General features: G+C 41.2%; 1 protein-coding gene across 1 annotated transcript in view; it reads right to left on the bottom strand.

The window, feature by feature from the left end:
- The window catches only part of LOC129456749 (uncharacterized), a 37,752-nt gene that overhangs the window by 20,442 nt on the left and 1,658 nt on the right, over positions 1–15,652 (bottom strand). Inside the window, exons 2-3 of the mRNA XM_055226181.1 lie at positions 14,646–14,757; positions 3,512–3,659 (exon numbers count right to left, since the gene is read on the bottom strand). Coding sequence (XP_055082156.1) covers positions 3,512–3,659; positions 14,646–14,757 — 260 coding nt within the window. The remainder of the gene's footprint in view (positions 1–3,511; positions 3,660–14,645; positions 14,758–15,652) is intronic.

The following is a 15,652-nucleotide window of genomic DNA, read 5'->3' as shown; positions in this document are numbered from 1 at the left end:
TTGAGCAGCTTTTTCTTTAAATTATGTTTTTTGACATCTCATGTTTGCAGTATTGGGAATAATATTTTGAATTTAGTTACAGAAAACTGACTGTGACCTATTCAATTAGAGAGTACAGGCAGATACTTTCATTTAAAATATAGTGTGTACATATAGTATAATAATAAGAATATCATTTAGGATTAAAGACAGCGTTGTGTTTGTTGTATACTTTGTCACGCATGTATTTATCACTGACTAGAGAAGAAAAAAAAGCACACGCACTCTTCAAACGAGTAGTGTTGTCTTTTTTCTCACTAATGCCGTGCGGTTTGACCTTTAAAACGTGTGATCAAATACTGCAAGGCTCTTCCTTTGAGCTTATGTTACTGTACTCTGAATACCACCAACTGAAAAGAATACTCAGATGTAGTAGTGTAGTGTATGCATTTTCAGTACATGTATTTAGTTACTTTCCAGCACTGTAGTCAAAATCATTTTCATGCAGTTGCACAATGCTGACTGTGTACAGACACGGAAACACATTTTTTACAAGCTCGTGAATGTAAATCTCTCTATCTGCAGCATAAATGCCTGATAAATAATTTCCTCCACTTTGACGCTAAGCAGTAAGAGTCTTATTTGTACACAGTCGCTGGACTCTACTCCGTTCTCCATTTGTGCGAAACTGACACGCACTGAAACGCTTTTTCCGACAGCGGTAGTTTCCGTTGTCTTTACGTTCTAACATGCGGCAATTCTGTCGTATATTGTGGCAAATCAATCCAAGAAGTCTGACGTCGGAGTGAATTACACCACCCCATTTTTCCGACGGTGTCAACAGCAGCTGCATGTCGTGAACTTGACACAGTGAATTTATTTTGCGGAGAAACCGGCGCAGAGATTGGCAGCTTTACGCCATTTTGGAGGTCATACATCAGAGTTGGACACAAGATGGAGCGATGAACACATTATTCTGAAAACATTGCTTTTGACACCGACCATCTATTTTGATAATGAGTAGTACTTGTGCCAGTGCTGCCTCTAAAGAGCATGTGATTTATGAGGATTGACCAATTTTGAGTCACATCATGTGTTGCAGTGTGAGGGCAAACACGGGCGTGACTGGCGGTGCACTCAGTCATGTTATCAAATGCCCAAGCCTGATTAACGCCTCATCAGCATGCAGAATTAAACCGTCTCCCTTCTGCTTTCACACACAGAAAACGCAACCGATATCACTTTCAACAACAACACGCGCATTCACAATAAAAGCGCTCATAAAATCACACTTTATAAAACAAAAATAAGACACTAAACATGACAAATGAACAGAAAATCATTTGAATATTTTTACAACATGCCAAAAGCACATTAAGACGACAGCTCTTTTCATGCATATGTGACAATAATTGTGCACACAGAGGGAGGGAGAGAGAACAAGCCAGAGGACAGAGGCTGCACTATGTGGTCCCTACAACAAGACATTATCATTAGAGCTGCTTGGGAAAACAAAGCCGTTATGAGCTCTGGCCTTCCCACTGATTTAAAAAATTGATATGCTGATCCAATAACAATACACACATTAGGATCTGATATCGAGTTATGTCATAAAGACTTGATTAACAGTGATTTCATATGTTTTGGCACAGTGCAATCGAAAGTGCAGGTGGCAGTACTGTACAAATGTTTACTCCAAAAATCTGAAATATTTAGAGGTACATAATACACAACATTTTGAAGTTTAGTCCAGGTCTGGGCACTGTATTTTTGTGAGACCAGTGGACTGCAAATGCTTCTGTGATTTATGTGATATGAAGCTTAAGTCGGGTCAGAGTATTTTGCACAGTACTGCACAATAAAATGACATCTTAGTTTAGTTTTTGCATTTGTATGATGTGATTGTCCTTTTGACAGACAGGTCTGAATATCTCCGGCTCTGTGCGCTCACAGCGGCGTGCTGACATAGGTGACTTGCACGCCGCCGTTACATGCAGGTAACAGTATGGATCCAGGAGCACAGGGGTCAGCGGGGGTCACACAGGGGTCAGGGCGCTCTACTTTCCTGGTGGGGGACTCGGGCTTCTCTGGAGCCTGTGTCACACAACTATCAGCCACAGCAGCCACAGCAGTGCTGAGGGAGAGACAGCAGCAGAGTGAAAGAGAGAGAGATTAGAGCGCAGGGAGAACAGACAGACAGAGGGGGGAGGGAGCTACCACTGTGCGCCACTCATTTGTCTTGAAAAGCATTCCTGAGAGCTGGAGCACTGTACTGAGGGCTCCCATCTGAGCACCACCATTACATCTGGATGTGTAACATAATGACTAGTGGTCAGGGGCATAGCTCCACCCCCACTGGAGAAATGTGATTGTTTCTAAGCAACATGGTTTCATTCGACAATCGGGCCATGTAGTGCATGTAGTACATGTACCCTGTGTTCCCTACACTTGGTGTTCAGGACTAAACCAGTTCTTTTTATGTTTGGGAAAGAGAGCAGTTTGGCAGAAAGGTTCCATCACTATTTCAAATTTCAAATCAAAATAAAGGGCTGTTTCTAAATGAAGTATTGTAATCTCATCAGTTGATTACAGCACAGGCCAGTCAAAGCCAGGCTTCCTCAGACCCCTCAGATGTTTGGTGGTCCTCCAGAGGACAGGGTTGCCAGGCTGGAGCTTCATTCCCATGGGGATGAGCTGTTCTCACTCAAGCCAAATGCCTCATGAAACCCTGGCAACCAGAGGTCTGCTGTCAGAGCCAATTATCTGTACCAACCTGAATACTGCCTCTGCCGCAAACGTGTCTAATTCCACAAGCAGATGGTATAGACTTTTATCAGATTCATATAAAATGAGGTACATACAATAATGTGTAGCTTGTCATTTCAGCAGTGTGTGTGGAGCTTCTGTTCTCTGCATATAGGCAGCAGTTGGCAGAGCTCACACTGTCATGGCCTCTGGATCGCAGGCGCAGCTAAATTGCCTGGATTTCTGGAGAATGGTGACAGTAGGATTTTGGAATCTACAGTTTGATGCCTCATTTATCTGAGCTATTTTGAAGAAAACTATTTCCAATCATTTTTTTAGTCACCAAAAGTATGTGCACAGCTATTTTTGTATAAGCTAGCTCAACTAAAAACACATGGAAAAAGTGTTACTGCTGTAGCATATACTTAGTAGGCCAACAGATCCTCGAAATCTCCTTTTCTTCATCTCAAGGGGTTATTCTTCTTAATAAACTAATGTCATGGCCACAATATATACAGTGTTGAATACCACTCTCTTTCTGATTGTATGCAAATGCTTTTTATCAGTATTTACAGGCTTCACTGCAACATTTGAAGAACTTATTTCAACAATGTGAAGCATCAGTCAGTTGTATAGAGTAGAAATAGTGAAAATGGCCTCTCCTGATGTGCTGAAGCCCTCCTCCGTGTGCCTGCAGAGTGCTTTGTCCTTTCCCCGTGCTCTGTCTGGTGGGCTGACAGCAGAGCACAGCTAAGCTCACAGCTGAGTGACTGAGGTGGGTACTCACAGGTCATTATCTGTCTCAGTACGAGTCTTCTGCTGTCGTCGATGGACCATGAAAACAGTCACCCCCACTCCAATGATGAGACCGATGGCCACCACCCCTCCCAGGACCCCGATGACTCCGCCCGGAGGACCCTGCGCCATGGGCTTCTCTGTAAGGACACACAAGACACAGGGTTATAATAAAGGAGATTACTTCTGCTCGCATGGAGGAGTGAGCACGTAAGAACTATAGTGCTTATAGTTTGTTTTGCTTCGTGAAGGTTAATTTGGCTTCGTAAAGATAGAATTAACCTTGTCTTTTAAAGCTTTATTTGAAGTAACACCAAGTAACTTTCTGGAGGTGGCTCATCAGCTGCGAGATTGCATAGAAACAGATAGTTAAACCCATACTTTACAACTTTCTCCATGGAGACAGATTCACTTTAAGCCATACTTTGTGGAATATTATAACCAAACGAACAAGATTTCCATGGACACGAGCCCTCCTCCTGCAGCCCGAGTACGAGTCAGTTTTCCCGCTCACAGTGTCAACTAAAACGTTTCCCAGTGCAGCTTTAAATCTATAACAGAAAATCTGGACCAAGTTTAGCACAAATAGATAGATGCCAAGTTTCTCATGTGTCAATCTCAAATCCAATTTACAAAACATCATAATCCCAAATTCTGGAAACTTTTAAAATTCACTTTAACACATTGAAAAGGGACATTTTTTGTGAGTCAGGCACAATGAGAGTACAAGTAGGAACGTGCATATTCATTGTGTATAAAGAAAAATAAAAAGTACTCGTCGTGTTCGTGCGTATTCTCAGGAACATGCTTGTTGTTTTTGTCTTTTTTTTCCTCCCTGGCTTCACCTGAATACCGCCTTGTTATGGTCAGTCTGTTACATTTTTACAGGGTGCTCAATCAAACACTCAAAAGGACTGAAAAGACTTGACAGTGATCCCATATGAGCTCTTAAGAACATGGCATTGCTGTTGTATTATGAAGTCCTTGCCAGGGTTGAACCAAAGAATGTAAAAAGTGCTTATTTCTTTACAACAAAACTGCCTCTGCCAAGACTGGAACATTTTTGACATTCAAAGTTATAGCAATATTTCAAACTGATCACTGTTAAATACAGCCGCAAAAATATCACGCAGTTCCAGGACAAAATGATCACAAATCTGACAAAAACGTCTAGTCTATTGTTTTAGTTTTAATATTATTTTAAAAGGACTATGTGCAGCACTTTCTTCTATTAATAATGGTGTTTCTTTTTACAAAAACACACTTTCTGCAGATTGTGATTACCTTGTTCCACACACTGTGCTGGAGAGTCTTGACCCTAAGTCGCAATACTAAATTTGTCAGAATCCAAATGGGGTTTACAAAAAAAACGAACAAAAAAAGAAAACATTTTTAATATGAGCACTGCCGCGACCTGTTCTTCTTGCGTTCTTTTTCCTCTCCCAAGTTAAGATGTCCTTTTTAATACAGGCCAGGGACCAATCAATGTCTCCCGCTGTTGTGATGGGACAAAACAATCGCCTGCACCTGGGCTTTGAAAAGAGAAGTCTATGTGCCGGCCCGGTGATGGCGGTGGTATTATGTGGCGGTCCCTGCTGGAGATGTTGGGACAAGGTCGTGCACCCCTGGGACTCTTGAGCGTGGCCCTGTCTGCTCCTCTCTTTCACCACACATAATGATGGATACACACAGGAGCGATCCGCAGGCAAGTGCAGGGTAAAAGATACGTACGCACACACAGTCGGCTTCTAAGTCACACACATAGTCATCAGGTTGGTTTGTTTTACCCAGATACCAGTTAAACACAGGAATAATAAGATGCACAGGTCATTTATAAGTATTTACTCTGGTGGATACTATGGAAGTAAAAGGTCAGAGCTGTACTGACTAATTGTATTAATCATGACTAACTGATGAAATCAAAATGGAACATAAGTGCTCAATGTTGTTATTTAAGTAAAAGTACATATGCCAGAGCAAAAAAAAATACTCAATAAAAGTAAAAGTATCACATAAAAAAATCTATTTAAGTGAAATTATTAAAGTACCTGTTTAAAAATGTACATAAAGACTAAAAAAATAAAGTCTTATGAGGCTTCTAATGTATTGATTTTGATAAAGATTTGTGCTGAAGTTTGTTGAACAGAAACAAATCAATCTGTTTTTACTTTTAATAAAACCCTCAACCTTTTAAACAGGTGTCAAACAGTAATAAAAATACTTTATACTTTTACTTTTCAGTCCTGTTCAAAAATGTACTAGAGTAGAAAGTACAGCTACTGCTCTCAAATGTAGTGAAGCGAAAATAAAATACAGTACATTACTACTTTTACTTTGTTACGTTCCAGCACTGCATAAGGAATATACATTAAATACCCTTAAATAGTTTATTAAAAATGACTCAGGCTTAATAACTTCTTAATGAACACTGTAACTCCTGACCTCAAGTCCTTAAATCAAGTACCAAGTCTGAATTAACTATCTGTTCATTAGTCAGTCTTTATTAAAGCTAATTAAAGAGTAGTTATAATACAGTGTTTATATCATATTTTCTCCAAAGGCAGACAGCATTTTTTCCTAATCTCTTTTTAAAAACTATATATGAATAAGAGTTTGTTAGTTGAAAAATATTGACTTATAAAATAATCGTTAGATGCAGCTCTATAGAAGATTAATAATCAGAAATATTCAAATCCACTGACTTTTTGTGGTATCAGAGGTACTGTGGTTTATCTTTTGGATTAGGTTTTGATTTCTAGTGACCTCCTTTCCATCAGAAACAGAAGATCTAGACCAGGGGTGTCAAACTCATTTTCACCGAGGGCCACATCAACAAAATGGTTGCTCTCAAAGGGCCAGATGTAACTGTAAGATAAATGTCACTACGTTTTAATCTATCTATTTGTTTCTATATTTATTACTTATTCAAGTTACAAAATTGCATATGGATTTGCATAGACATGAAAAAATGGCTGTTTAACTGTGTATCTCCTGATAAACTGACATTTTAAGATAGTCATACCTTTTAATTTACTTTGTCGCGGGCCACATAAAATGACGTGGCGGGCCGGATTTGACCCACGGGCCTTGAGTTTGACACATGTGATCTAGACCAAGTTGACCATAGATAGATAGATGCCGACTTTCTCCACTATTCTCTCCTCATATCACAATGTTCCTTTATACACAAATACAATTTACAAAACGTTACACGGCAGGTATAGTGTGAGGAAAAGTAGCAAAGTGCGTATTCATTGTGTATAAAGACACAAAATGGTTTCGCCAGACCTCGTTCATACATATTCTCAAAAACATGTCCATTGTTTTGTTTTTTTTTACTCCCTGGCTTCACCTGAATGCCGCTTTCTGTGTTCAGTCCCATCAAAATCTGCACTTTGGCGATGGTTTGACCCAATCATCTATCCATCAGTTAAACTCAAATCCTTATGCTTCCTTTTCTGCTGCAAAAAACACCAACTTTGAAGTCTAAACTCACTGCTTAATAAACAGCGACAGCACCCTCCCCACAACAGATGCTGTGATGAATCTATGAGGTTCATTTCACCTGTCAGTGGTCGTATAGCTCCCTCTGATCGGTATGCATCCCTATCCGCACTTTGAAGTCACATATCACATCAGCACCCCAAACAGGTAGAGTTATAGTATACACTTTTTCAATAAGAAATGAAATGGTGCAGCTTTGAAGACTGGCATAATAAAGGCGATCTCGCTGTAACGTGGCAACCGATAAGCTTCAAGTCTCACTGTTGTCTCATCAGCTGCATATAAAGCCAGAGGGTTGGATTTCACGGGCCTGATGCAAATGCCAGACACAATAGTCCGCTGTATAACACAACACACACAGGAGGGCAGATCACAATGCAATTTCCCTGTTGTGCAGCCTCAGGCACTGTGCACAAGGGGCTCAGGCTGTCACCTCCTCACATACAGAGGCGGGAGCAGGCAGACGGCACGCCCTGCAACAGCTGCTTGTGCCGCTCATATACTTAAGGTGGAGAGCATCAAATATTGAAACACGCTGCTTGGTTTGTGTGTATCCACTTAAACGCACCTTAAAGAGAAGTCATTAAACATCACTTGTCACACATGGAATCAACCAACAACCCGAAGGTGTTAAATAGAAACTGGCAGTAGTTTGAATTTATGGTAGTTGCACTAGTAAGTACTGGTAGTTAGTTAACAGTGAGACCGGACTGTATTTTAAATCAAGATATTATGGTAGTTGCACTAGTAAGTACTGGTACGTTCTGTAGTACTTACTGCTGTTTGTACTGGTAGTTACCGTAGTAGTTACCAGTGAGGCTAGACTGTATTTTAAATCGAGACATTATGGTAGTTCCACTAGTAATTACTGGTATTTTTCGTGGTACTTACTGCTGTTTGTACCGGTAATTACTGGTACTTTCCATAGTACTTACTATTGTTTGTACTGGTAAGTATTGAAGTAGTTAACAGTGAGACCGGACTGTATTTTAAAGGGAGACATTGTGGTAGTTGCACTAGTCAGTACTGGTACTTTCTGTAGTAGTTACTACTGTTTGTACTGGTAATTACTGGTACTTTCTGTAGTACTTACTACTGTTTGTACTGGTAAGTATTGAAGTAGTTACCAATAGTTTTCTTAATGTTCTGTCAGCTGAACAAATGTCACTGTTCAGATATTCAATCACATTAATTATGCATTTTTGAAACCAATTACAATATTTTAGTGGTCACAGCCAGGAATAATAACGGTAAAACAGACACATACACGCACACACACACACACACACACGCACACACACACACACCACATTCATATCAGGCAACGTAGGAGAAGTGCCGTGCCTAAGAACACAACAACAACAACAGTTTTCACCAGAGCCGCAGCTGCCCCACTGTGGCACCACGCTATCCCCAGCGGTGTCCCATCTAAAAACTAACCGGGTTCAACCTTTTCTTTGCTCCTGAGATCTGATGAGACGAGGCATTGACAGCCTGGTGCAGCCACAGAGCAGAACACAAACACATACACACCACCTCAGTCAATACAAACAACATTGACCAATTTACCAGATGTAATTCATTTTTCACAACTTAATAATTAAAGAGAACCAAAGTTAGAACTTGCAACTCAACAAAAGTGATTGCGGCCCAAGGATCACACCCCCAATCTCCACAGTGAGGCAGGAGCGCTCACCTCTCCGCCCCTTAACAGTGAGCACTCCCAATTACTTTGTTATAATAGAAAACTAATCTTCACTCAAGGCTAGAAAATGCATTATCAGTAAGTTGATTAAGTTGTTGACTATAGTTGGGCGAATGTGTTGTCGAACCGAATGATTAAAAGATCTTAGTTAGCACAAAGAGGTGTGTGGGTACAATCGAGGAGAGCTGGGGGATTATTTTATAACAAAGGAAAAGAGTTAGCCTTTGCCTGAGCCTTATGTGCAGCTAAAACCACACACCTTCAAATTCAATTAGCCGCACTACGATAGTCTAACAGTGGCTGATAACTGTGGCCAGATGATTCAATTACTGCGCTCAAAGCTTTCTCAAAGACATTGATCGGAGGCACAGCCTAGAACTACAAAATTCACTTCCATTTAATCTGGTCTATAGGGCTGTGTGTGTGTGTTAGCGATGGTACGAGACCACGCTGTAGGACTGAACCCGGAGCAAGGCCGTGTCTCCTTACATTCCTCTCAAAACACAAACACATGCGAGACCAAGTGGAAAGGGGCGGAAAAACATGAAGTGAATAGCTAGTGCCCCAGTGGACCGAGAGCTCTCCAAAAAGCAATTTTGATTTCTTAAATGGCTGAGCTGACCCCTGCACTTGAAAGGGTCTTTAAATGCAGTTAATCAAGGTGACTGACTGCTGAAGTGCACCGAGGGAGGAACATGTCTTTAGCTGGAAAAAAAAGGATCAAAAGAAACCATGAAATCTCGCCTGGACAGAAGATATCTAAGCGCATTTTAGTTAGGGTTTTTCTATAAATTAGGACTTCACTTTCCTGGCAAATATGGAATGACTCTCTGTTTGAATCTCTGTATTTTTTCTGGTCTGGTCTGAAGAATCTCATTGATCACCTATGATTTACAAATAAAATCTAAATCCTCTCACTTCAGATTAACAGTTTTTCAGCCCTTATGATATTTTTTTATTTTATTTTTTTGGACAATGCATGCCCCTGATTGGCTAATCCACCTGCAGACCACACTACCATTTTCTGAATCCTAGGCAAGTACTTCACCATATACTCCAAATATTGATATTGCAGTATTGGTTAGCACAATATCCATGCTGCAAAAAGGATGTATTGAAGTAGACCTAATGCTAATGTTGTTTTTTGAGAGATTATAACTTTTTTATATACTTTTTATTAATATTAATCCGTACTCTTTTCGGAACATTTCCATTTTTGTTTTATTTATAACCAAAATGAAAATTATATTATACTTACTGAAAGTTGAACAATCCTAATAATATTATTTCCATTTTTTTCAACAATAAAACCTTGATTCTTGACTCTATAAACAAATTTAAGTTCTTTTCACATATTTTGCATCTCACAAATAACACACGAGGACCACATGAGTCCAGTGCCAGTCCAAAGCACAGATAAAATAACGTGATTGTGCCATACGCAGCATAAAACCTATTTCAGATCAATGCTAATCATAGTTGCCCTACATTTTCTTTGGGCTAACTGATGTTTATTACATTTGTCCAAAGGTAATCACCACCAAAAGCCAGTGGTTAACCTCAAAGACCAGGTGCGTTCGCTGTAAATTGGATTACGGAGCCTCGTCTTGGACTTAATCAATAGGTCATCATTTGTTTGTCTATCTCTACATATTGTTCAATAATGTAAATAGATTCAAATGTCATACGGGATCCGAATCATAGACCAAATGTTAAAACAATTCTTTCTGCAGTGCCTGGTGCCGTGGGTGTTTTGGGTAATTATCTGAGGACAAACAGACCAGATTGTTTTTGGATTCATAATTTGTGAAAAGTTCCAGGTCTTTAACATCGGGAACATCATTATTTTCATATTTTAGCGGCGCTGCCACAGTGAATCCAAAATAACACAGCAACAGCCTGTCACACTAGAAGCAAAGGTGTGAAATGAAATGCGGGAGGTAATGTTGCTTGTGCTAAATTGTAAACATAAGCCATATTATTGCCTGATGCAGTTATGTCTTAAATATCTGCAAATATCTGCTGATTCACATCGAAGTTGGAAGGGTGATGTTGCAGTGACGTGCCTTGGCAGCTGATTTACACAGGTTTTGATGGTATTCCCTTGCTACTTTTTTCCAGAACTGTATCCCAGGTCCACTAAAAATTGAGATAGACGACAATAAAGAATTGGATTAAGGAGGCAACTGAGATCTGTAAACGCACGGAGCAGTAAATAGGGACGAGGGGGCCTATCAGCTTTCAACAACCTCGGGCTATTCCTTTACGAAAGCAGGAAGGAAACTCGTGCTAAAACTTGGATACACTGTTTGAAAGAAAATGTTTTTGGACTTTTAGCACCTTTGTATAATATGTGACAGTGTTTACCTGTGTGAAAACCGGCATAAAACCTGACCCTGCTCTATTGAGTGAGGCTGTTGTTCAAATATGTCTTGTCTCTGACCCTGAAAGATTGCCATTGATTTTCAATAAGAGTAGTCGCTGTGGCTCATGCGTCCGTGCGCGTGCTGTCAGACAGGTAGTGTGGAACGTCGGCGCGGACACACCTGACCTTGGCGTTGGGAGACTGCCGGTCACCGTGAGGCCATGACGACCACGAGGGACATGAGTTAATTCTTACTGAGAAGTCGTGTTTTGAAATGAGTGTAAAATCAAAATAAAATCAAAACTTCAAATAAACTGCGTAAAATTTGGTGTTAAATTGTCAACAGTCAATATTTATGAATAGTAATAATGCCTTGAATGTATAGTAACTCCCAAACATTCGTTCAGTTCATACTCAGTGGTGTTAAATTGTATTGTAGCCACAGTTGTCCTGACGCAGACTGACAAAAGCGATGCTGCCAATTCATGCTTAAGAAAGAAATAATAGCACATTTGAAAGGCATAAAATCATCTATATCTGAGGCGGTGTTTGTATTGCACGGGAAATATGCCTTGATGAATTTCGTGAAACTCTTTTCCACATTGTCCAGCCGTGTGCAGAGATGTGTTGACCCGTGCCATAACACTACTCCAGAGCTCTGCACAGTTCTGTTTCTGTTGGACGAGACGGCCTGTATCGATGCGCTTGTATGAAGTCATCAGTGGCTGTGTGTCTTGCTGACAGGTTGTTAGCGGGTGCAAAGTCCAGACATGCAGACAGTCGAAGCTCCCGTGGGATTCTGGGGGACACACGGAATAATCTCCTTGTGTGAGACTATTACTTATTCAATCCTGGGGCAAAACTCTGTAGCTTTCTATGCTACTCCCAACAGGGGGCAGCTCCTCCATAGAGAAGATCTGGCAACTATTTCACCAGCAAGAATCGTAACTGATCAGCAGGACTGCATTGCAAATCGATTACTTCCTACCTCTTGCTTGTGGGCATTCTGAATAAATATGTACTACATGGTGGGTGACACAGTATTTTGGGTTAACTGTGCGGGGAAATGTTTTTGTAGTGCCAGCTGGAGAGGATGGATAAAACATGTGGCTTCTAGTGTTACCAGTGGCTCTAGAAGACGTTAGTCACACATTCCGGCAGCGTGAGAGCTCAGGTGAGGGGTCAAATGGTACGGCGTCTACATCTGGACAAAGCAGCCACACAAGCGGCAGATTGCCAGCGGGGCAGGTCATTTACTACAGTATATACCTGCAGTGACTGTGTGGGCGGGTTAACGCTGGCACAAGTCGCAAAATTAATGGGATTTTAAAATGCACGAGTCCTTTTTCCAGAGACAGATGGAGAATTGTAACGATGTCACCGATCACTACACTGTCCAGTTTTTACAATCCCAGGTGGTTACTATAAAAAGTAACTTGCAGTACACCTTAGTTTCTCCTAGTACTGTTTACTCACTCAAAAACGAACACTGTATACGTGCTAAAATGTTTATCTTTAGCTCGGAAACTAGCCTCTAATGAAACTTCCATCAGGTAACAGTTGCTCCACGCTTGTTCTGTGTCGTTAATTTTACTTTAGTACAAAAAGTAATACACACGCGTACGTACAAACACACACTGATTATGTTGTAACCACAGCCAGGGCGCCATTTGGACAGTCCAGCTTTAATAAGGTCTTTAAAGTGTAGTTAGTTTGGCACATAGACAGAAGGAGCTGTGCAGGCCAGGAACTACAAGACATCACTACTGGTATTAAAACCTCAATACACTGTTAGATGATTACATGGGTCTCCTCCAGTAAAAAAAAAGGAAAAAAGTAATCTTGTCTCCGCCTACATCCCCAATAACGCTACGTAAACTACCACTACTCTGATAGTAATCCAAATATGCATAAGGTGAAGGCTCTACTCCTCCTCCCTCCCATCAGGAACATGGAACTGGCACCCACCCCCCGCAGGGCCCATGGTACTTTCCAACATTACTGGGGAGTTTTCAAGTGGACAGATTGAAAGTCTGGCTAGTAGTACACGCCAACTTCACACTGCCACCGCGCCGATGCCAGTCTAAGAAGGCCACCTGCTCCAACAACCGCGCAAGCTAGTTTTCCTCATCCCTTTAACACTGAGTCACAAGTGTACCAGCGCAGCGGAGTGGTCAAACTGTCTAACTTCCCTTTTGTGCCACAATTCAGGAAGCGTAATGCAAGTATATAGGCAGGCTGTTACCAATTTATCTGGCAGAGATTATTTTTGGAGGCTTTTTCCACGGCGGGCAAATGCTGCAGGCCCCAATAAAGTGAAAGAAATGCGGTTTAATGGAGTTCATAAATCTGTATTTTCAAGCTGCCAACTGTAGTAGTGCCTGCTGGGTTGTCTCCTTCCTGCAGCCCTCCCTGAGTCACTAATCTCATTAAAGTTCAATGTTTCCAGAGCTGTCCGTGGTGGTAGTCTAGTACCCTGTTGTCACCTTGTATCCTTGCTACTTCAGCTTGTTATTCCACTCGAGTACTATAGGAGCATGCTTTACTTGTGTATTGTATATCGCAGGCTGTAACACAGGGGGGAAGAGGAAACGTCTCAGGTAATGTTTTGCTATATGTTGCTAAGCGAGAGAGAAACACTTCATTAAAAGGTAATTGTTAACGACTAAAACGTGTTCATTAAGGGCGTCTATTGTAAAGTTAACTACAGTAGACGTGCTGAGCCTGGATTACAGCAACCCAGGAAACGTCTAAGCTGCACGACGAAGTACTACCATCGTTATTTTGGAAATGAAAATACGCATTTGCCTTATCAACCTTTCAATTCCAGTAGACCTGCATATTTCTCTTTTTTAATCATTATTTTAGCCGGATAAAGAAAAATGAACTCACGGAAAATTGTATGCTTCTTGCTCAATTCGTTCTGTAATTTTTATTTCTGAAGCGAGTGAAGTCGGGACAAATTTATTGCAAGACAAGCGGGTTTTTACACAAACGCATTTGGATTTGATTTACCATTTTTTATCAATTGAGTGATAAAGAAAAAGTAATAATGTCTTTGCACTCTCGGAGCACTGGATGAGTCAGTATTCGTTCACTCCTTGTACTCGCTAGGGATGGGACGATTAACAATAGTATCGTTTATCGTGATAAAAAGAGGACACAATAATCGTTCGTGGGACATTTTATATAATCACCAACAAAGATAATCGCCATGGAGTCAATGGGGTGAACAAAGTGGTCTGTTGTCCCAGGCCCCAGGGTTTTAGGGACACAGAATTGCGAGTCTTCTTGTCCCGGGCCCCAAATTTCTGTCAAGGGCTCTGTTTATTCATAATGTTCCCTGCTAAATCATAGCTGTTTTCACTGATAACACTAAGTACAATTATACAAAATGGAGCTTATTCCTAACATTAAAATTATAATCATATCTATAACTTTTTTTTAAACCGTCAGCAACTTCAATCATTATCGTGATATAATCGTTAACCGCAATTATTTTCTCGTGATAATCGCATCGCAAAATTTCAAAATCGTCCCCATGTCTAGTACCAATACGACTGACCGAAGTACAGCTGCCAATCTGCGTCACCGGCTCCTCCGACCTCCGCCAATCGCTCTCGCACACGCCCTTAACACTTGGCGCAGTGGCGAAGTGTCTTGCCTAAGGACACAGCAACACAACTGAAACCAATCCTCCCATTTTTGAGTTGAGAAGTGCCGTGACGACTGAGCAACTGTTGTTCCAAGTGTCTCCGGCTCGGACCGCACAGCCAGCGACGCCGCACGCACCCGTCACTACGCTGATGTGTTTATCCTTCAGTTTTTAAATATAGCTTATTGTTTGTATATTGGTTAACCGCATCGCAATTACTGAAAGGTAGGAAACTATTTGTTATATTGGAAAAGGAACAGGAAAGACGAGCGATTTTTACTCAGCCTGAAAACACGCTCCCAATCTTGTGAGTGATATTTTCCCAGCTCCAAATATAGAGTGATGGATGTCAGCGCGTATGAGGAGGGCTGCCTGCTGAGACAGTCTGTGCCACTTTATAGCCTCCTTATTCCTGTGTAAACATTTAGTGACTCATGGTGGATTTCTCAGGCAATCTGGGGGAGTCATCAGCACCCCTTCTACAATAAAAACACTTAGCATGTTGCAGCATACTTAAGCAGCCGTCACTCTCCGTAGCTCTCCGTGTGTAAACTGGTAAGACCCAATCCTCCAATGGTTCCTAGAGGATAGATAAAGTATACAGGCAGCGCCAAAGCCCCCCCCGTCAATGAATATGAGATTGCAGCCTGCCATGTTGATGCTGTCACGAGGTATTACTCCAGTGACAAGCCAAATAACAACACTTCTAATTAAAGAATGATTGGAACGGGGTGGACCACTGCCTCCTAATGGGGGAATAAACCACAACATCGCTGCAGGAAGTGAATAGCACTCATTTATTAACTTCAGGAAGCTGGTCGCCGCTGTCAAGATGTAATAGCTTATTTTAAAAGCAACATAACTTTCCATCTCCATCCTTTCTGCCCACTGGCTCGCTCAGTCT

The sequence above is a fragment of the Periophthalmus magnuspinnatus genome, chromosome 13 (assembly GCF_009829125.3).
Source record: "Periophthalmus magnuspinnatus isolate fPerMag1 chromosome 13, fPerMag1.2.pri, whole genome shotgun sequence".
NCBI classification, from domain to species: Eukaryota; Metazoa; Chordata; class Actinopteri; order Gobiiformes; family Gobiidae; genus Periophthalmus; species Periophthalmus magnuspinnatus.
The sequence above is the reverse complement of the archived record's forward strand: the minus strand, read 5'-3'. Positions and strand labels throughout refer to the sequence as shown.